The sequence below is a fragment of the Hypanus sabinus genome, chromosome 10, assembly GCF_030144855.1.
Source record: "Hypanus sabinus isolate sHypSab1 chromosome 10, sHypSab1.hap1, whole genome shotgun sequence".
NCBI lineage: Eukaryota > Metazoa > Chordata > Chondrichthyes > Myliobatiformes > Dasyatidae > Hypanus > Hypanus sabinus.
Genome location: NC_082715.1, coordinates 162,042,787 through 162,065,617, shown reverse-complemented (window position 1 = coordinate 162,065,617; position 22,831 = coordinate 162,042,787). Strand labels below are relative to the sequence as shown.

The following is a 22,831-nucleotide window of genomic DNA, read 5'->3' as shown; positions in this document are numbered from 1 at the left end:
CGTAGCCGACAAACATGCAGGTATGGCTGACACCCTTGCGAGTGACCATGGCTATACCTTTTCTTTGAAGGAAGTGTGAGGAACCGGAGGAAAAATTATTAAGAGCGATGACAGGTTCCGCCAATTGGAGGTGAAAGATGGTGGAGGGGAGCGGGCTGGGTCTGGTCTCCGGATGGAAACGAAGAACTTTGCAACCTTCCTGGAGCGGGCTGGGGGGGTACAGGAACTGGAAATCCGTAGTAAAAATAATATGATCGGAGTCAGGAAATTTGACATCGTTGAAAGTATCAATAGCGTGTAATAAGTCACGGTCGGATGTAGGAAACCAGTGGGGAAAAGCTGTGTCGAGGGATGCAGTGGTATCTTCATTATAGAGGAGAGGGGAGAGTTGAGGTGTAGAGGAAAGGTGAAGGAAGATGGAGGATCCGAGGACCCGGGGCTGGTGTTGGGACCTGACAGACACAGAGGTGGGGAGGACAAATGAGAATCCCAGCGGCAGCGCGTTTTTCCTGTTCCAGACTTACGTAGGAGGACCGGCTGTGTCTCTTTGCCTTCCTGTTCTTTGTCTTCGGCTTCCCACTTCGGTTCTAAACAAAGGAAATTCTCCAGATGCTGGAAATCCGGAGCACAGAATGCTGGGAATCACCAGGACAGGCAGCATCTATGGACAGTTGATGTCTCTCGACGGGCCACTACATAGATGCTCCTTGACCCTTTGATTTCATCCCGTATTTAGTCTGTGTTATTTCGGAGAGCCTTGGATGTAACTAGGAGAGGCCACAGCCTGAGGTGTAGCGGAGAATACACCCATACACTTTAAATTATTTATTTTTCCAATCCTGACGTCTCGTTCTCTTCCCGATCCGTCTATGTGATCAAATGAATGTCGAATTGGGAAGTGAACTGAATCCCGTCAGTGTTGAAAGATCAGCTGCTCACTGGGAAACTGAACTTCTGTCTGTCAGCAGTCCTCGCGATACTTTGCCGGGTCTTGCCGTCAGATGGCCTTGCAATTATTGTACCAGATGGAGAAGCGAGTGGGTCGAAGACTCTTAGTGGGGCTCCTGCAGTTATAATGAGGGTTGAGGAAGCTCTGCTGGCCTCAATCTTCCCAGGACGTGGAGATGCTGGTCTACTTTTTGACGAAACTGGTGTCATTGAGAGACCAGGTTAGGTCGTCCACTAAATGCACTTCCAGAAACATAGGAACAGAAAGAAAGACAAGTTTTCTCTGTACCCGTGCACTCTATCTCTGTAACTGACAAAATTTCAATTCCCACTGCACTCGGTACGGCAGCAGCAGGCAGCGCCCTCTACCGGCCAGAACAGCGTTTCGCAATCTACCTCATTAAGATGCTACCACTAATTATTGATCTCACTGTTCTTTCTCTGTCGCTGTTTCATTTCATTCTGCATTCTGTTACTGCTTTACATTGATCTCTTTCCATGCACTGTGTAATTGTTTGATCTCCAGGATCAGTGTGAAAGAGAAGCTATTCACTGTATCTCGGTATGTACCTTAAACAATTTTAATCCCCACTGAACGTGATGCGGCAGTATTAGGGAGAGCTGGACACGGCACCGTTTCCCAGTTGGCAATCCAACACACAGCAAAAGCTGCCGGTTCACCAGCGTCCCTGGGTGGGCTCGAACCACCAACCTTTCGGTTAACAGCCGAACGCGCTCACCGATTGCGCCACAGAGACAAGCTGGAGAAGATTTTAATAAATTGCCCATTCCGGCTTTGAAATATGGTGCCTAGTCATCGATGCTCTGACTCGGCTTTTCATAATGTGCATGAATAGATTTCATCAGATGATGACGGCCAACGTTAAACAGAAAAGGTTGGAACCACAAACCTGTCAGAATTAGAAGGAATAATACCAATAGATTCTCAGTGCGTCGCCAAAACATTCGGCCACGAGTACACTCTCCTCAAAGAAGGACATTTTACATGCGAAGTAATCACTGTGTCCCAGGAAAGAAGAGGAAAGCACCGATCCCGGGATTAGAGAAACAGGACTGTTCCTGGGTTAAAAGTTTCAATGTGGATAGAAATATTTTCAAAAACGCATAGTGTGGACGCCTACCGTTTTTACGTGAAACCGGCTTTTTCAAAATTATCCGGTCTAGTGTGGATGTAGTTGTTTATTAGATTGTGCAAGAGCAAGAAACTGTGCAGAGTCCACAAAATGGGGGGAAACAAAGACAAATGGCTTGTCTGCTTCCCCTGTCGCTGATCAGACTGTAGTTTCTTTTGGCGAACAAAAGTACCGTGATCCGAACTCCATAGCGACCTGCGATCTCCCACTGTCCGCTCGTCTCGAAACCAAACGGTCTCCAGTTTTCCTGCATCATTATACAGGGAGCTTTTAATTATCCTTTTCGGGCATTCCCAGAGAACCACGATGATCGAATTGTGATCAGTCCGTCCTCCTCAGTCCTTCTTAAAGGTAAGGAATGTGTGACAAAAATGGTAAGATTTGACTGCGGTCTATGATGCAATATCACCGGATAATCACAGATTCGAGTCCTGGAAGGTCTATGTGTCGAAGCAAACTGTGCGGAGCAGAAATATCTGCTTCTGACGGGGGTTTGGATGACTGTGGTGGTGCTAACGACAGAAAAAACAAAGAGAATCAGAGAGAGGTGTGTGTGTGTGTGTGTATGTGTGTGTGTGTGTGTGTGTGTGTGTGTGTGTGTGTGTGTGTGTGTGTGTGTGTGTGTGTGTGTGTGTATGTGTGTGTGTGTGTGTGTGTGTGTGTGTGTGTGTGTGTGTGTATGTGTGTGTGTGTGTGTGTGTGTGTGTGTGTGTGTGTGTGTGTGCAAGACAGCGGGGGGGGGGGGGAGAGAGGGACCGAGGTGGTGGAGAATTTATACAGAGAGCTCAGTAATAAAAGTAGAATGACAACGGAAGCGATTTCCAATTTTAAAATAGGTTTGATTTTTTCCAGAAGTCAGCTCCGGTAAAAACACAAAGCATCCTAAGCTCTGCCAAAATTGCCTTGAACGAATAATGATCCTGCAGTCTGAGTCATCCACGAACCTCCTCGTGTGTAAATCGGTTTATATTCTCCTGTAAAGAATGCATAATTGATATTAATTCATCTTCATGTCATTTATCGCTGTCAGGTTTGAAATACAATGTGCTGCTGCTGGAAACCGAATGTTCCTGGTGTTTATAGCCCTGAGTGCCTATGACAGTAAACTCAAACCCGAACTGAATCTCATACTCTTCCTAAATTCAGGAAACCAAACAATGTTTCTGCCCAGCATTGAACTGGGGACCTTTCGCGTGTAAAGCGAACGTGATAACCACTACACCACAGAAACCGTACAAAGTGCTCAATGATCTGCGCTGTTGACCAATGGCCCGAGACCGAGGTGTGTTCGAGGAGATGTTGTCGGGGGAAGGATGAGATGGAGTCAGGACGTGCGGATCAGAGTGAAGTCGCAGCGGAGGAGTACATGCGGATTCTATTGGGTTTCTGGCCTGTAAGGAGACGACTATCAAGGTTGTATAATGTATATGTAGCATCTGTGCCCACAATTTACCCCCGTTCGCCTAGGGTGAACCGATGTCGCCCCGCCAGCAGTGGAATACTTCGGTGCAAATACGGTGTAATGCCCTCCCCCCTCCCCCAGTACACGCTCGCAACATAAATATCAGACAATACACCTAAGGCGAGTAAATAATTACAACTTTATAGTTATTTCTCAGCGATAGGTCATTAGAAACAGATAACCTAAAGGCGCCAAATCAGTAAGTTAATCAGTTTGTGCAGATAATACTTTAATAGGTTGGAGCTCACGCCTCCGATTCCATCCACAACGGCCTTCCGAGCCTTCGGTCACCGATCGAACCGCCGACTTCTAGTATCCGTCGCCCTGGAACCGCTGTCCTCACCTCACACGTCCGCCCTCTTCCCTCGCCTCCCGAAAAGGAACGCGAACTCCCGCTCAGCTCACACAGACAAGATAGCATAACAATTCTCCATTGGTTAGTTCCTCCCCCCCCCCCGCCTTATCTGCAGTCATAACCCAAACATTCCAGCTACAGAAACCCATTACAACATTAAGTAACATTACAGAGAAGCCATTGTATTATAACAATACAGAGAAGCCATTTAGTTAGCCTAAACAGTTAACACCACAGTTAATGGTTGAGAGCCCTACATATACCTAGGTTAAAATAAATAAACTTTAAACTTTGAATTAACTCCACTTCAGGCTCCCGTACTTCAATTTGTTCACATGGTCAGTCTAGTTCACCTCCCGTGTGCTAATCTTGTGTTTTACCGGAAAATCCTGAAATTCACCCCATTATCAAGGGTGATTTTGGCCCTCAGGTGTTTGCGGCGTGACGGCACTTAAATTCATTGCACTCTGACCTCGGGTTGGTACGTCCCATGTCACTGGGTGTCATTGACCAACTGGAAATTTGCAACATTGGTCTCAACTCTGCTTTTATTGTTTTAATATCAAGAATAGCAGTGAGGAATCTTCAAATAGCATTGTAATTAGGAACACGATTTTTAATTGACGCCGTCGAATCACCTCCACTGTTTATTACGTGATGGGTACATGGAAATGACTCCGCTCTAAAGAGAGATAAATTCAGCACAGTGGGGAGATTTCGTTGTTAATTCTATCCCGTATTTTAATGCCAAATGGATTGCGATGGGTAAAGAGATACTCTCGTCAACCTTGGCTCTTTCACTGTGTAAATGAGTTAATATTTTAAATCATATAAGTGCATAGTAACATAGTCGAAGTTGAATCGTAACCTACGAACACATTCGGGACTATTCTAAACAACACCAGCCCCCATGCCATTTATCTATTTAGAGATGCAGTGCCGCGAAGCCCAGAAAACTCAATTTAACCCGAGCCTATAGCAGGACAATTCATGATGGCATATTAATCTACTTTTTTTTTTTGGCCTTGGGAGAAAACTCCGCAGATATCAACAGGAGGATGAACAAACAGCTCACAGAGGAAGCCGGAGTTAAACTCCGATTTCCATTGCCCCGAGGTGGAGTAGCGTCTCTCTAACCAGTACACTCCGTGGCTCTCAAACCAGCAACATACCAGCCAACCTATCCACTTCCACTTTCAAGTCATTTACAAAAATCAGAAAAAAAAGCAGGACTACAGAACAGATCTGCTGGAAACACTCCATCTACTGCCAGTCCCACACCTACTGGGCAAGATAATTCCAAATTCAGAAACACATGTTTCCATCCCATTCCTCCTGATTTTCTGAAAGAGTCTATTATGGGAACTCTTGTCAAACGTCTCACGCAATTCCATTTACTATCAGACAAGTTGCCATCGATCTCATACCTCTGTTATGGAAATCCTGTCAAAAGCCTTACTCAGTTCCAGATGTATAGCATCCAGTGCTCTACCCTCATGTATTTGATTTGTCGCTTCTTCAGAAAGTCACTTAGCTGCCACTCAAGGAGCTGCTTGACTTTCCCTAATTATGTTTCTGCGATAACTCGTCAATGCCATCTCGGAGAATCCTCTCCAATAGGCCAGCCTCAATTAATGCAAGAGTGGCTGTTTCACTGTTGCCGGGTTCTCCCCCTCATCTATTGCAGTTCTTGATCAAGTTATATTTACAGCTCATACTTAGATATCCGCTCTCGATGAATGGACTCCACGGACCACCGCGTGAAGAACAGTTCTCTGAATGAAGGCAAACACGAGGAAATCTGCAGATGCTGGAAATTCAAGCAACACACACAAAATGCTGGTGAAACACAGCAGGCCAGGCAGCATCAATAGGAAGAAGCACTGTCGCCGTTTCGGGCCGAGACCCTCTGACAAAGGGTCCCTTTGTCCCGAGGTCCCTTTGACCCTCTGACAAAGGCCCGAGACCCTATGTCAGAGGGTCTCGGCCCGAAACGTCGACAATGCTTCTTCCGAAAGATTCTGCCGAGTCTGCTGCGTTCCACCAGCATTCTGTGTGATGTTGCTCCGAATGAATGGCTTGGAGAAGGATTCCTCAAATCAGTTCATTCCGACTGGGTAGATTCTCAATACAAAACTGCTGCTTATCTCGTCATAATTCTAACTATATAATTAATAATCCCTTCGTTTTGTTAGGAGAGACACAATTTTTAAAATTAACAGAACATTTGTTCCGTCGATTACCATGTGGCTCTTATGCTGCCTGAAATCTCACACACTGTCCTTTTCATCCATTATTCTCAAGTCCTTTGTCCGGGGTCGGGTCCCTGTTGCAACAGCCGAATATCACTTTGATACCGATCTCTGTCTCTTTCACAAGTGAAGGCAATGGTAGTCTGTCTTCATCTGTAAAACAGTTTAAATCATGTTTCCAGTGGTTCAAGGTGTCAGAGAGAAGGACAAACTATATGTAAAGAAAGAGGACGAAAAGAGGGCAAAGGAAAGGACGGGTTACAGTGGGAGTGTTTGGAGCAAACACAAATATTCTCCAACATCAGGCAGTTTTATCAGAACGGGTAAGCAGGTGTAACGGGTTTGCCTTAGCTTCATTTAATCGCGCGGGTGGTGAGGTGCAAATGGGATTTGCATGGGAGTTGATGGCAGTGTCGGGATCAGCTGTAAAATGCTGTTTCGTAACGCTAACGCAACACATGCATGATGCTGGAGCAACTCGGCAGAACAGACAGCAAAAGTTGAAAAGAGTAAACATTGGAAGTTTCGGGCTGCCAGCGTTCATCAGGGCGCTGTCTGTGTGTCTGTGTGTGTGTGTGTGTGTTGTTTTGTATTTCCAGCATCGATATATTTTCTCTTGTTTGTTTAGTAACTCTATTCATCACATTGTTTGCATTTACACACCACTGGGGATGCAAAACAGGGAGCATGAACGCAGCGGAATTGCAATTCTTTACAGCATTTATTACTAACGCTTCATGAGTTTCCCAATCTGGTTCACTGGGTATGTCACTGCATTCTTGAGTTCCTCTCGGAATTTGCTCTGAGTCAGGGCGTAAATACACGTGTTGGTGCAGGAACTGAGAACCTGCAGCATTCCCGCTGTCTTTACTGTGGTAACGGGGTGTGACAGAATGTGACAGAATAAACAAAATTCTTTGAGATCCGTTAATATATATAAAATACCACCCGTGTTATCCACAGCAATATAAAGCTACCGGTTATGCTGAAGAGCAAAACGATGGATTTGCGTCGGTTCTCCATCTCCCGCTCCTTGTCATTCTCTCCACTCTTTTGTCCCCGGAGCCCCCTGCGGGCTCGACTGGCCGCTAGAATCCGCCTGACAGTCTGAATATTGAACAGCAACATCAGAAAGAATGGGAGACAAGGGGTTAAAAGGCGGTGAAACATCTCAGCTGCCACCCATGAGGGAGAGTTTTGGAAGCTCGATGTAAGAACACAATACCAGGGAACACCATCAATTATTATTGAATGTATATATATATATATAAAGTTCCAGGGGACAATCTCCAAACAGGCCAGCACACCTGCTGTCCCGATCCCGATAACCACAGCCGCCGTTCTCTCGGGGCAATATTTTGTTTTCAGCTTCTCACAGCAAATAGCCACAAATCGACCGACGGTGAAAGCGACAGTCAGCCAGACTGAGGTCGCAGTGCTAGCAAAAACGAGACATTGACTGATTCTGCACACAGGAGTGATGAACAGGAATGATCGGGGAAAATAAATCTCAGCAGTCCACCTCAGCAGCGGATCCGAGATAACGACCAGGAGATCGGCCGCTGCCATTCCCACCAGGTAGCGAGAGACACATTTGGAGAGACCGCACTTTCCCCGGGACAGGGTCACAATCGCCACAAAGTTCACTGGAAAAGAGACGGAACAGAAAGTTCAGTAAGTACTGAGAAGAATCCAATGCCGCCGTTTTCGGGGATACTGTAATATTTCCATTTTATCATTGCATTTAGCGTTGAAATGGTCAATAGAGGACGCAGAACTGGGCGGAAATAGAGGAGTTTGAACGGTAAAACAAAGTTAATATTCGCTGAATACGGATGCTTACCAATGAAGGAAATGTGAAGTGGGAGCCGAAAGAGAAAACTGGGTATGTACCTCCTGAGAGTCAATACTGAATGGGACACTTTCTACCGGCGCCTTCCCCATCTGGTTCCAATGAAATGAATACATCCTGATTCCTCCACTGGACACTTATCAGCTTCTATGGCGAGCCCTGTCAGCGGCAGAACAGCCGAAGGACGGAATAAAAACAGGAATGGCTGGAAACACTGATCCAGGCAAAGCAGAACATGTGCAAAAGCTGTTAAACTGTCTCCGCGCAGAACTGATTCTCAGAGAGACCCCTGACAGGAGAGTTAAGTGGTTTCTCTTTGCAAAAGACGGAACTGAAACCTCCCACTGAGACAATCACAGGGAAGCCGGCGGGAGGAGTTCAACGGAGAGTAGTCAGCCGGTGCTGCAGGCAGCTAAATTTCTGCAGCGGTTTGTTTTTAGATAACGATCCAAGAGACGACATTCCGTTCCTAAATGCGGAATACTGGGACTGGACATGTGGCAGTAGAACCAGTGACAGAAACAATCACAACATTGGAACTAAACTTCAATTCCCACCAACGGCATTTGACTCTGCGGCTTTGGGAGTTCCAAAGGCTGAGATAAAAGGATAGTAAACTTCCCCTATCCGCGGGATGACTGGGTACTCCATCTCCGTGAGAATCTGTGACTCCAGTTGCTCCTGAATTCACAGTTCCGGCAGATACTCTGAGCTGATGTATTCCGAACGACCGTGATATTTACAGGGCATTAGTCTCCAGACACGGTTATACCTCTGACTAACTTTCTTAGCTGCAGTTACTTGAGCAAACAATTTAATTCAATGCCACTGTCTCTAACGTTAGTGCGAACCGATTGAAGACAAATACATAAAAATCCTTGGCCATTCCCCGAGCAGTGACTCACTGTCGGTTCGTTTTCTTGAAATTCTTACACACTTGATACAAATGCAATACTTCAACTTCCGTGGACAGCCACGATTCCTTATTCAAGCAAGGACAAGCTTTTTTGGAGGATCGCTGAACAGACTTCACAGTGCTTGCGGAGCCCTGTCAAGCGATGGTCTCCGAACAAGGGAAGAACCCTCCCTTTTTTTTAATAGGGTTTTACACCACAGTCTGTCGCGTATGCAAGATACAACTTTTCGCTACCCCAACAGCCACATGCCTGGCAACAGCGATAGTACGAGACAAAGAATACTGAATCACCTAAAAGCAGAAGCGAAGTTGGTCCACTCAAGGACAAGGTGAGCGATCAGTATCTAAATTCTTGCATGTCATCAGGACAAATTATACTTTAACATCTTTGGGATACTTTGGGAGTAAGAACAGGAAGGCAGATTATTATCTGAACGGTGTAGAGTTGGGTAAGGGAGAAATACAAAGAGATCTCGGAGTCCTTGTTCATCAGTCACTGAAGGTGAATGAGCAAGTGCAGCAGGCAGAGGAGAGGGCTAATGGAATGTTGGCCTTTATTACAAAGGGAATTGAGTACAAGAGCAAGGAAATCCTCTTGCATTTGAACAGAGCCCTGGTGAGACCACACCTGGAGTATTGTGTACAGTTTTGGTCTCCAGGGTTAAGGAAGGACATCTTGGCTGTAGAGGAAGTGCAGCGTAGATTCACGAGGTTAATTCCTGGGATGTCTGGACTGTCTTACGCAGAAAGGTTAGAGAGACTGGGCTTGTACACGCTGGAATTAAGGAGATTAAGAGGGGATCTGATTGAAACATATAAGATTATTAAGGGATTAGACAAGATAGAGGCAGGAAATATGTTCCAAATGCATGGTTTGAGAATAAGGGGTAGGTCATTTAGGACAGAGTTAAGGAAAAACTTCTTCTCCCAGAGAGTTGTGGGGGTCTGGAATGCACTGCCTCGGAAGGTAGTGGAGGCCAATTCTCTGGATGCTTTCAAGAAGGAGCTAGAAAGGTATCTTATGGATAGGGGAGTCAAGGGATATGGGGACAAGGCAGGAACTGGGTATTGATAGTAATTGATCAGCCATGATCTCAAAATGGCGGTGCAGGCTCGAAGGGCCGAATGGTCTACTTCTGCACCTATTGTCTGTTGTCTATCTCAATAGTACTTGACAAAGAACACTTAATCACCTAAAGCATCTAATTTCTTGCAAGTCAACAGGACAAATTAACCTTTAACACCTCATTCCCTGCTATTATCATTCCATGATATCCAATTAAATTGGGGCTGAGACGGATGCAGAGCCCTTCTCAAGAGAATCTTACAGTCAGTATTTAATATTTATTAATACACATCATCCAATGATTATAACAACAAGAATAACTAGCCCATGCAGTAGATAGGATCCACAGGATCCTCCCAGTAGCCATCCTAGCTATCCACCTCCTTTCTTAGGACCATTCCTGAAATCATCAATGTTTCTTAATAGAGTGGATGTCGTGGTTATATTATGATTTGTCCGTAACATGAGTGATGCATTTGTCTCCTACTATTGTGCATACTCCACCCACATAGCTGGTCTGATGTGCTTAGAGCCTTAACTCTACCAATTCCTGATTAATTCTTTCTAGTCCCATCATTGTACTGTTCCCCAGGATAGTTAGCTCACAAAGGAGGTAATTCTGGCTCTTCGCTGCTACTACCTCCGCCGATCCTCCGAGGGACAGAGTCCCCAGGAACCCGTAGCCAAGGGAAGATGCCAGAGTTACGGAGTCCTTCCAATCCGCACAAAATTCCTCACAAACGGCTCGGGTAACTATTCTGCGGCGGGTATATGCTTTCTGTGGACATGGGACAGTAAGTGGTCCTGCAGCGAATAGGACGGGGTGAGTCGGGGTGGCTGTAGTGAAAATCCCGTTGAGAAGGAAGACAAACCCCCTTTTGGCCCGGTAGCATTTGACGGCTGGAAGTCGTAAACTGCTTAGATCTGCAGTTTCTGCCCAGGCTGGACTTACCTCCCGATCCTGATCCCTTGAACTGGTGGTCCTTTCCTCATCACGGGTGCGGGAGAACGTTCCGCTGGTCACCCGCAAATGTCATTGTCTTTGGGCACAAGAGGCATTCGTGGGGACCAAAGCGTAAGCACATCCCCATCCCCGTCCTGAGAAACAAAGTGGATAGATCATGGGATTTCTTCCCTGGGTTCCTGTGCAGTTAGGGGACTGAGACCTATCTTTCATCAGCTCTACGCACCGCCCTGACGTTCCCACTCTGACCCACGCCAGGGGCGTCTGAAGTATCTGTGGTGGACAGGTCGAGGGGGTCCGCCCAGGGATGGCTACAAATAATGCCTCTACTGACTGGGCAAGCGCGTAACACAGTTTGATTACCATGCCAATTTATATGAGTTTTATAAAACAAGTTGTCCTCCAGGCCTAATACCACGAAGGCGGCCATGATACCGTAGAGTGCAAGAGTAATCTTTAAGGGGCCCATCGTTTGCAGTCACTCAGAAGGATCCAGCGACTCTGTCCTTGCACTTTGACTGCATCTGGCGTCTAAAGGAGTACCTGGACTGGCCCTTTCCACCTGGGTCCGAGCTTGGGGTGACCCCAGTGATTGATTAGCAGTTGGTTTGCAGTCTGGGGGGGGGTTCATTTTGATTGTCTGAATCTTAATCCATCGCTTGTGGTGCTGGTCCGAGGGCGTGCTTTACCTGTGAATGGAGAAACTTTAGAGACGAGGTTAGCTGCTGAAAGTATCTTTGCATTTCCTCTCCCACAATACTTAGGTCTACTTGGGTAGATGGGTCTGTGTCGGCGTCCCACGGTGTCCTACTGGGTCAGCCATAAATGCGACTGATAATCCCGTGGTTGAATGGGGGGGCGGGGGTGTGACTCTCATGTGATACAGGGCTAAGGGCTGGACCTGTAGCCAATTGAGACAGGTCTCGGACTTTGATTTGGCTAATTTGTCTTACAAGTTCCATTGGCTCTTAACTCTTCCTGCTGCCTGAGGTGGCAGGCACAATAGAATTGTTGCTGAATATGCAATGCTTCACGTAATTTTTTGTTAATTTTCCCCACAAGGTGGGGCCATTGGCTGAACTAATCTGTCGAGGCAATCCAACCCTCGGTTTGATCTCTGTCAGTAGTAATTTGACCGCATTTGAGGCTTTATTATTGGTGGCTGGGAAGGTTTCAACTCATCTACTAAATGCATCAATAATAACAAGACAGTACTTACAGCAGTGTACACGCGGCAGCTCAATAAAATCAAGCTGAATGCATTCAAATGGACCACTTGGCAAGGGTGTTTTCCTTGTGGCGCACCGCACTCCTTGGCCAGCGTTACTTTGCTGAAATATTAAACATGATCTGACACGAGCCTGCGCTGCCTTTTCCAGTCGTGGGTGCCTCCAGATACGCAACGTAATATTGCTCATTCCCTCCTTGCCAAGGTGGGTATCAGGATGCAAACAATCAATAAGCATCGGCCGCAAAGCATCAGGTACACACACTTGGCCAACTGGAGTGATCCAGAGGCCTTCTGACGCATCGTGTGAACACACATGCGTCTTCCATATTTATTTTTCAGAGTCGGGGCGTCCCCCTATAAATGCTGCGCGGTGACGATGTCTGGTATGTCCATTGCTTTCGATGCAGGTGAACGATTTAGTGCCTGCTGGTTCATGGAGGACACAATAGAACTGTGAGCTGTTGCAGCGTCTTTAGCAGCTCGGTCAGCTCTGGCATTGCCTTTGCTGACGTCCGTATTGTCCATTACATGGGCAGCACATTTGATTATGGTCAATTGCTTGGGGAGGAGGATGGCTTTGAGGAGGTTTTGGACATATCGTGAGTTCTGAATAGGTCAGAAATCTGCGTTGCCACCATAGCTGCACGAAGTCATGGGTCACGCCAAAGGCTTATCGTGAGTATGTGTATATGTTTACCGATTTTCCTGTAGCCAGGATGCAGGCTCATGTTAGAGCAAAGAGCTCTGCTTTTTGAGCAGATACTGGAGGATTGAAGGTGGTAGTTTGGCTCACAATTGTGTACCCTGAAAGGTGAACTCATAAAGGTGATATTGAAGAGCTACCATTCACAAAGAGGGTGAAGTCCGGTGTGGGGAATGGGGCGTCTGAAAGGTCCGGTCGAGGGGAGGTTAAGAAGTGATTGCGCAAAAGGCGATCATGAGGTGGGGGTGGGTTACCGGGAGCTCTTCTGGTGGGCTACTCAGGAAAGTCGCCGGGTTCACAGTTGAACAGTAAAAGGTCAGAAGAGGGTTATTGAGAAAGCTACCTCATAACGGCAGGCGTGCCTGTGTAAGATGTTGGTTCTGATGGGAAGTCAAGAGGGCTACAATAGTGAGTGAGGAATAGACGGTCAGGGATTGTTGGAGAGTAATATTGGAAGTGGCAGTTACAAGGGAGTAGATAGCGGGGAAGGCCCGTGGCTACAGGGTCAAGGCAAGTCGAGTAGTAGGCTACTGGTGTCTTGCGATCCTCATGGGCTTGGGTCAAAACAGCAGGTGCGCAGTCCTCTAGGATACTGGATTACAACTGGAAAGGCCTATCATACAGAGGTCTTCCGAGTGCTGGGGCAGTGGCAAGGGCCGTTTTTCATTCATGAAGGCTGACCATTGCTCATCTGAACGGGTAAAGCGGTAAACCGTTTGGTGAGTAGTGTTACCTTAGTGTTACTGTTACATTACTATACCAGCCCAGTGTCTTTGCTCTCTACGCCCACTTCAGGGTCCTGCCCTTCGCGTGGGGTATTTCCCCTCTTAACAACCTGTCTAAGGCAGGGTGGTTGAGACGGACGCTGTAATTAACCTTATCTTCCCGGGACTCTAACCTCCGAACTCCAGGGGAACTCGAACCTGCCCGAGACAAATCTGTTGGCATACAAGTGTGTAAGGTATCCCAGGGATTCCGTCACTAGAGTTCTTGGGGACGAGGGGTCGATTTATTGATAGGTCAATGACAGAGAGCAAGGTATATCGTACCTTGTGGGCCCATCCGCCTAACGTCACCGTCACACAGGCGATCACTTACTCAGTCCGCTCCGTATATGTTGGAATCCCATCCTCGTCGCCATATGTCATGTCGGTTTGTTTTCTCAAGATTCTTACACACTTGATACAAATGCAATAAGCCAACTTCTGTGGACAGCCACAATTCTTTATTGTACAAGCTTTTTGGAGGATTGCTGAACAAACTTTGCAGTGCTTGCAGAGCCCTGTCAAGCGATGCTCTCCGAACAAGGAAACAGTCCTCCCTTTTTATTGGGTTTTACACCACAGTCAGTCACGTATGCAAGATACAATTTTTAGCTATCCCCAGTCACATGCCTGGCAGCAGTGACAGTACGAGACAAAGAATACTTAAGTACCTAAAGCAGACGCAAAGGTCGTCCACCCAAGAACAAAGTGTGCGATTAGTATCTAAATTCCTGCATGTCATCAGGACAAATTTATCCTTTAACATGTCAATAGTACTTAGCAAAGAACTCTTAATCACGAAAAAGCATCTAATTTCCTGAAAGTTAACAGGACAAATTGGAGACTGCGCCTGTCTGTGAATGGAGTAACAACAGTTTCTGTGCTGCTCCGTTTTGTTCCTTTCCCCCTAGTTTAAACTTCAAATTTAAAATCATTATTTGCAGATTCTCTGAGGGGAACAATATGTCTTTCAGGAGTGGGAAGAACTTGTCAGGACAAACACAAGGAAATCTGCAGATGCTGGATATTCAAACAACAATACACACAAAATGCTGGTGGAACACAACAGGCCAGGCAGCATCTATAGGGAGAAGCACTGTTGACGTTTCCGGCCGAGACCCTTCGTCAGGATCAACTGAAAGGTAAGATATTCAGAGATTTGAAAGTAGGAGGGGGAGGGGTGGGATGAAGCTAAGAGCTGGAAGGGTGATTGGCAAAAGGGATACAGAGCTAGAGAAGGGAAAGGATCATGGGACGGGAGAAAGAAAGGGGGGAGGGGAGCACCAGAGGGAGATGGAGAACAGGCAGAGTGATGGGCAGAGAGAGAAAAACAAACAACTAAATATGTCAGGGATGGGGTAAGAAGGGCATTAGAGGTTAGATAAGTCAATGTTCATGCCATCAGATTGGAGGCTACCCAGTACACACTCGAACCTGAGTGTGGAGGAACCTTATATAAACCCCACCCCCTCCGGTCATGTTTCCCCGTCTTCCTCCTACTTTCAAAGCTCTTTGTATCTTTCCTTTTAGTTAGTCCTGACGAAGGGTCTCGGCCCGAAACGTCAACAGTGCTTCTCCCTGTAGGTGCTGCCTGGCCTGCTGTGTTCCACCAGCATTTTGTGAGTAATGAAGTGATGTCATTTCTGGGAAAATTTAAGGACCTGGAAACACAAGTTATTACACAGGAAGAGGAATTGAAGATAACTAAGCAATAATTGCTTGAACCTACAACTCGATTGGAAATATATCGAAATAAGATTACAGGCCTGAAAACTATGAATATACGAATCGTTGGGCTGCAAGGAACTGAAAATTGAGATTTAACTGCTTTTTCGTACCTTATTTCCTAATATATTATCACAGCTGGCTACTATAGAAAGAACACATAGAACTTTTACTTCGTGATTTCAAGATCCAAATAAACCAAGGTTTGTTCTGGATTGTTTTCATCATTTTAAGATTAAAGATCAAATAATGTGACAGGCAAGAAAACAGACAGTTTTTAGATTTGAAGAATCTGAGCTCTGTTTTAATGAAGATTATCCGAAGGAAGTAATGGAACAAAGATCAAAATTTGCTCTGGCAAAGAAACAAGCATATGATAAGAAACTGTTTCCTTCCTCGCTTTATCCAATAAGAATTAAAGCTTTTCCTCCTGATTCTCCTCCTCGTACATTTTTTGATCCTAAAGCTGCACTGGCGTTCTTTCAAACTATACCCGCTGTAACTGCTAATTGAGCTGTCCGGAAGATCGCCTGGTTATCTGCATATTAGTATTTCGGAAAGAAGATTTATGAAGTCTACCTGGACATTTCATTGAGACTATTAAAATAAGATTAGGGGACTTGTTCATTATTGCATATCATTTTTTTTTTGGAAAGAAGAGAAAGGGACTTATTCCTTTAACCTAATATCTGGTTTGTTTTTTTTTTGTTTCTTTCTTAACTAACTAACTGGTAGTTATTCCTACTGATGAGCTATTTCCTTTTTTATATATACATAGAGGAGGTTTCAATTACTTATATATTAGCTGGTACTTTTGTAAATTTAGTTGGGTTAAATATGCTATTAACTTTTCTTCTTGCTTCTTTTGCTTTTTTTTGAAAAATTGTGTTGATCTGTTATTAAACACTATGCTTGGATTTTTTAGGTAATATATTTAAGATCTTAATAACTGCTTATTTTTAAAATTTCTTTTCAATATATCAGTATGTTTTTTATATAATAGAATATTATAGCATCTTATAACTGAATTTAAAGCTTTTTTAGGGATTTAATGTCAAATTTAAGATGGTGATGTTTTTTCTTTTTAAGAGATAACAATTTTTTGGTTTTCTGTTTATTTAGAAAAGATTAAATATAAACATGGGATAGTTTGTAGATGCTGGGATGTAAACACTCCTTTGTTGAGATTTTTTCGTTTCTCTCAAAAGGTCAGTGGGTTTCATTTTCTTTTAACTAGGGGGAGGGATAGAGAATCTTTTTAAACTTTTTTTTTGTACAGACAGAGCAGGCTTGGCTTCGTATTCTATCATGGGGTACCTGTTTCTTTTCTGGGCTGTGGGGGGAGGGGTGAGGTTAGACTTATGTGGGTTTTTTTCACCATTGGGTGGCTCCGGAGCATGCGTGTTTTCTATGTGGTTGTATTCTTCATCATCGCCATTTTTGTTCATGCCATATTGGCATGTGCTCTGTGCATGTGTAAAGCAGAATAAAGTTATAATATGGTATTTAAACGGATTAATGTAATAAGTTGGAATGTACGTGGTTGGAATCATCCTAGCAAATGAAAAACAGACTTTTAAAATCATTAACAGACTCCAACCTGATGTAATTTTTGCCCAAGAAATGCATATCAAGGCGGGAGATCAAAATAGATTTTTTTGGATGGTGGCAGCGTTTGCAATTCCACTCCACTTTACAAAGTAAAACTAAGGGAGTCTCTATCTTTATTAAATCCAATATTTCATTCATTCAAGAGGATATTAAGTCAGATTTTAATGGTAGATTTTTAATTGTTAAATGAGTAACTTGTAACAGAAAAGTTGCTTTAGTCAATTTGTGCAGTCTTAACTTAGATGATCCTTTATTTCAAAATGTATTTGCTTTACTGCCTGATTTAAATGAATATATGTTGATAATGGGCGGGGATTTTAAATACTGTTTAAATCCTTTGATTGACACGAGCTCAACCAACCAGCTACTTCCAAATTGCTTGGTGTCACTTATTACTTCCTATTTGACTGATTTTGGATTGATTGGAGATATTTACACCCTGATGATAGAGAAATTTTCTTTTTCACATTTATAGAAAATTTTCGAGGATCGATTATATTACAGCCGACCCTCGCTTCTTACCTACTGTTAAGAATTGTGAATATGACGCTATTGCTGTATCACATTATGCACCTTTGAGTTTGTCTTTCAAATTCGATGATGTCATTCTTGCCCGCCCACCTTGGCGCCTGTCTCAGACATTATTGCAGAATTCTGACTTTGTTAGCTTCATTGAACCCAGATAAAAGATTTTTTTCTCTTTAATGATATAGGGGGTACGTCCAAATTAATCAAATGGGGATATATTTAAAGCATTTTTATGTCAGATTATTTCTTATTCAGCTAAGCTTAAGAAAAACAGTAGAATTAGATAAGATTTCAAAACAATTTAAAGACTTAGATAATATTTATGCGATCTCCCTAATATTGACTTATTTAAACAAAGGGTAGAACTTCAATCACAATATAGTTGATTATTAACTCATCCTATTGAAGGCTACTTGCTTAAGCTAAAAAGTCAATTTTACATGTTTGGAGATCAAAAATAACAAACTGAATGCATCTCAAATGAAAACAGCCAGAGCCAAAAGGCAAATTTTGAAAATCCGTAGGCAAGATGGTACCCTGGCTTGGGAATATGAAGAAATTAATAAGATTTTTCAAGATTTTTATACTGAACTCTATAAATTTCAATTTCCAGTAGATTCTTCTAAAACAATTTTTTTTAAAAATAAGATTGCTTTTCCTCAAATCTCTGTTGAGGATCAAAAAACTCTTGCAGCCCAAATTACTGAAGCCAAAATTCATAAAGCTATTATTTCAATACAATCCGGTAAGGCCCCTGGACTTTGCTACCCTGTAGAATTCTATTAAAAAAAATTGGAAAATTGCTCTGTCCGTATATGTTGGAAATGTTTAAGGACTCTTTTGTGAAAGGTGATTTACCCTGTACTTTTTATGAGGCTTCTATTTCTTTAATTCTTAAAAAGGATAAAGAACCTACCAATTCTGCCTCATACAGACTATTTCATTATTGAACGCTGATGCTAAGATCCTGTCAAAGATATCGGCTAATCGGTTGGAAAATATTTTGGATGAAAATTTTTAAAGATCAAACACGCTTTATAAAGGGTCATTATTCCTTTTCAAATGTTCAGAGATTATTTAACATTATATACTCGTCTTCTTTTAAAACTCCACAATGCGTTGTCTCTTTAGATGCTGAAAAAGCGTTCAATTGAGTCGAATGGAAATATTTAATGTTTTAGAGAAATTTGGTTTTGGTGTTAATTTTAATAATTGGATTAGAATGATATATACAATTCCTGTTGTTACTGTTATTGCTAATAACTGTAGAATCCCTTTTTTCCAGCTTTCACAGGGGACAAGGTTGTCCATTAAGTCCTTTGTTATTTAACTTAATATTAGAACCCCTTGCTATCACTCTTCATGAAGCTAAAGATATTCATGAAATTATTGTGAATGAGACCATTCATAAGATTTCTCTTTATGGTGAGGACTTACTGGTTTATATATCTAATCCCGAGGAATCTATCTCTGCCTTGCTAAAATTATTTAATGGGTTTGGAAATTTTAATAAAAGTGAATTGTTTCCATTAAATGAATCTGTTTCTATATATGATAATACTCCATTCGAAGTTACGGATTCCTTTAGATATTTAGGGATAGAGAACCTTTTTAAACTTTTTTTTGTACAGACAGAGCAGTCTTGGCTTTAGATATTTAGGTCTCATAATCACTAAAAAAAATAAGGATCTTTATAAAGCTAATTTTGTTCCCTTGGTAGATTCTATGAAGTATTTATTCAGTAGATGGAACCCACTTACATTTTCACTTGCTGGTTGCATCCTTTTAGTCAAGATGATTTTACCAAAATTTTTATATTCATTTCAGAATATCCCTTTTTTTGACTAAGAAGCTTTTTGATTGGATTGATTCTCTTATCTCATCTTTTATTTGAAATGATAAAAAGACCAAGAATTAGTAAATGTCACTTACAAATATTGAAAAAGGATGGAGGTCTTGCTTTGCCTAATTTAAGAAAGTATTATTGGGCCGTTAATGTGCCATTTATGTCCTTTTAGTTACACTGGGTTGATAAGAACGAGTGGCCAATTTGGGTAGATTTGGAATTGAAAGTTGTGGAACCGTTTTATTTAACCTCGTTATTGGGAGCTGCTTTACCTATACAATAAGCTGAATTTGCTAACTTAAATTTATACCGTGATTAAGTATTCTTTACAAATTTGGCTGCAGTTCTGTAATTTTTTTAATCTTAAAAAATTTAAACTTTGTAGTTTAATTTATCGAAATTGTTTTTATAAGACTTCTTTTGAGTGATCCAAATTCCAAACTTTTTCTTTAGGAAAATAAAGGTATTAATTCTTTTTTGGATCTATTTAAAGAAGATAGACTGATGTCTTTTCAACAATTAACTGATAAATATTGTCTTTCATACTCACACTTCTTACAATACCTTCAAGTTAGACAAGTTACTTACAAAAATATTTAAGTAATTTTCCTTAAATATTGGATGCCGACCTGTCAGATACTATTATGAGTATGAACCCTTTGATGAAGGGTTCCACTGGAAGAATTTATAATTTACTATTACAATAGGATGATAAGTATCCTTTATTTAAGATTAAACAAGATTGGGAAAAGGAACTTAATTTGACTTTTATGACGGAGGAATGGACACAGGTTCTGAAGTTGGTTAACTCTTCAATTTGTGCTAGCCATTCACTGATCCAATTTAAAATTGTACATCATTACTATTTGACGAAGGACAGATTGTCCAAAATCTTTCCTAATGTTGATAGTTGTGATGTATGTAAAACTGAGACAGCTACACTGACACACGTTTTGGTCTTGTTCTATACTGGAATAGCTCTGGAAGTCAGTTTTTTCTAATTTCTAAAGCACTTACAATTAATTTACAACTTAACAAATTAACTGCTTTTTGGAATAATTCCTCAAAATAGCCGCGGTATTTCTTTGTCTGACCAACATGTTATTGCTTTTGTTACATTGATAGCTAGGAGGGCCATTCTGTTGAAGTGGAAGGACTCGTCGGCTCCCACTCTGTCACTACGGTTCTTTCAAGTGATGTTCTGTCTTAGTTTGGAGAAAATTAGAAGTCGAACCTTTGAACCTATGTTTGATGTTGAGAAAAGATGGGGTTCATTTACTCGTTACTATCATTTGAGTTAATTGATAGATTTCCTCCACGATCTAATTGTAAATTTTGGTACTTTTTTTTTCTTGCTGGCAGTTTGATGTTTATCTTTAGAATTTTGTATGACAATTGGCTCCGGGGTTGAACACCTAATGGTGTTTTTTTTCCTTTTCTTTTTTTGCTCCACCAAATTTTTCAATCTTTAAAACAATGTTTTTTTTCCCTTGAGACATTGTAAGTGTTACCTACTTTGATGTGCTCTTGTTATTTTGGATAAAAATAATAAAAGATTTGAAAAAAAAGAAAGAACTGGACAAATTATCCTTTAACATCTCATCTGTAGGGTGGAAGAGTGAGGGAATCCCTCCCTACTTTCTGAACAGGTGAACGGCCTCTCCCAAGTGTGAACTGACTTGTGAACCAATAGGGAGGATGACCGCATGAATCCCTTCCCACAGTCTGAGCAGGTAAATGGCCTCTCTCCATTGTGAACTCACTGGTGACTCTGTAGGAGGGATGACCAACTGAATCCCTTCCCACCATCTGAGCAGCTGAAATTCCTCTCTGCAGTGTGAAGTGACTGATGTATCAGTAGGTGACATGCCTGAGTGAATCCCTTCCCACAGTCTGAGCAGGTGACTGACAGCCCTAGTGCGAATTGACTGGTGACTCTGTAGGGTGTATGATCGAGTGAATCTCCTCCCACAGACTGAGAAAGTGAATGGCCGCTCTCCATTGTGAATTCTCTGATGGAGAAATGACTGAGTGAATCCCTTCCCACAGTCTGAGCAGGCAAATGGCTTCTCCCCAGTGTGAACTCACTGCTGTATCTGTAGATCAGATAACCAAGTGAATCCCTACTCACAGTCTGACCAGGTGAACGGCTTCTACCCAGTGTGAACTCGTTGGTGATTCTGTAGGTGGGTTGACTGAGTGAATGCCTTCCCACAGTCTGAGCAGGTGAATGGCCTCTCCCCGGTGTGAACTGACTGGTGTCTCTGTAGATTGGATGACCGAGTGAATGCCTTCCCACAGTTTGAGCAGCTGAATGGCCTCTCTCCAGTGTGAACTCGCTGATGTGCCTTCAGTTTAGATGAGCAAGTGAATCCCTTCCCACAGTCTGAGCACGTGAATGGCGTCTCCCCAGTGTGAACTCGCTGGTGTCTCTGTAGGTTGGATGACCGAGTGAATGTCTTCCCACAGTCTGAGCAGGTGAATGGCCTCTCTCCAGTGTGAACTCGCTGGTGTACCAGTAGAGTGGATGACTGAGTGAATCCCTTCCCACACAATGAGCAGGTGAACGGCCTCTCCCCTGTGTGAACTGACTGGTGTGCCAGTAGGGTGGATGACTGAGTGAATCCCTTCCCACAGTCTGAGCAGGTAAACGGCCTCTCCCCTGTGTGAACTCGCTGGTGCAACATTAGGGTGGATGACTGAGTGAATCCCTTCCCACACAATGAGCAGGTGAATGGCCTCTCCCCAGTGTGAACTCGCTGATGTACCTTCAGTTTAGATGACCGAGTGAATCCCTTCCCACAGTCTGAGCAGGTGAATGGCCGCCTCCCGATGTGAACTCGCTGGTGAGCCATTAGGTCAGATGACCGATTGAATCCTTCCCCACAAATTCAGCAGATGACCAGCCTCTGTCCAGTGTGAACTGACTGGTGTGTCCACAGGTGGGAAGACCAACTGAATCCCTGCTCACACACAGAACAGGTGAATGACCTTGTCCAGTGTGAACTTGCAGTTCAAATGACCGAGTGAATCCATTCCCACTGTCTGAGCAGGTGAACGGCCTCTCCCCTGTGTAAAATGACGGGCATGCCAGTCGGTCAGATGATTGAGTGAATCCCTCCCCACAGTCTGAGCAGGAAGGACAGTTGATTGAATCCCTTGCTCCACTTCTTAAATATCTGGACAGAGACAGCAAAACTAGTGTGTTGTGTTCGAGATTCCCGTAGGCAAAATCCTTGTCATTTTTAACCTGCAGAAAGATTTACAAAATTCATCAGTGGGTGAAGAACAACATTTCAGATGAAATCACTTGAGTTGTCAAGGTGTGATCTGACGTCACACTGTTACAGTGAGGTTCAACCCAAGTTGGAGAGAGAAATCATCTAACTGGGCACAGTGCTGATATCTGGAATGACCATCAAACTCTCTGAGGCTCTTCCTGTCTCTATAAGAA

General features: G+C 43.2%; 1 protein-coding gene and 2 non-coding genes across 11 annotated transcripts in view; all 3 read right to left on the bottom strand.

Moving 5' to 3' along the window:
• Positions 1-1,632: 1,632 nt before the first annotated feature.
• trnan-guu (transfer RNA asparagine (anticodon GUU)) lies at positions 1,633-1,706 on the bottom strand. Its single transcript has one exon. It is a non-coding gene; the product is annotated as a tRNA-Asn (tRNA).
• A 1,554-nt stretch (positions 1,707-3,260) lies between these two features.
• Positions 3,261-3,333, bottom strand: trnav-uac (transfer RNA valine (anticodon UAC)). Its single transcript has one exon. It is a non-coding gene; the product is annotated as a tRNA-Val (tRNA).
• Positions 3,334-14,106: 10,773 nt separating this feature from the next.
• The window catches only part of LOC132401288 (zinc finger protein 214-like), a 1,156,463-nt gene continuing 1,147,738 nt past the window's right edge, over positions 14,107-22,831 (bottom strand). For all 9 annotated transcript variants that reach the window (XM_059983385.1, XM_059983378.1, XM_059983382.1 and 6 more), the window contains one exon: positions 14,107-22,627. In XM_059983385.1, the coding sequence (XP_059839368.1) occupies positions 21,531-22,232 (702 nt within the window). In that variant the 5' untranslated portion in view covers positions 22,233-22,627 and the 3' untranslated portion in view covers positions 14,107-21,530. The remainder of the gene's footprint in view (positions 22,628-22,831) is intronic.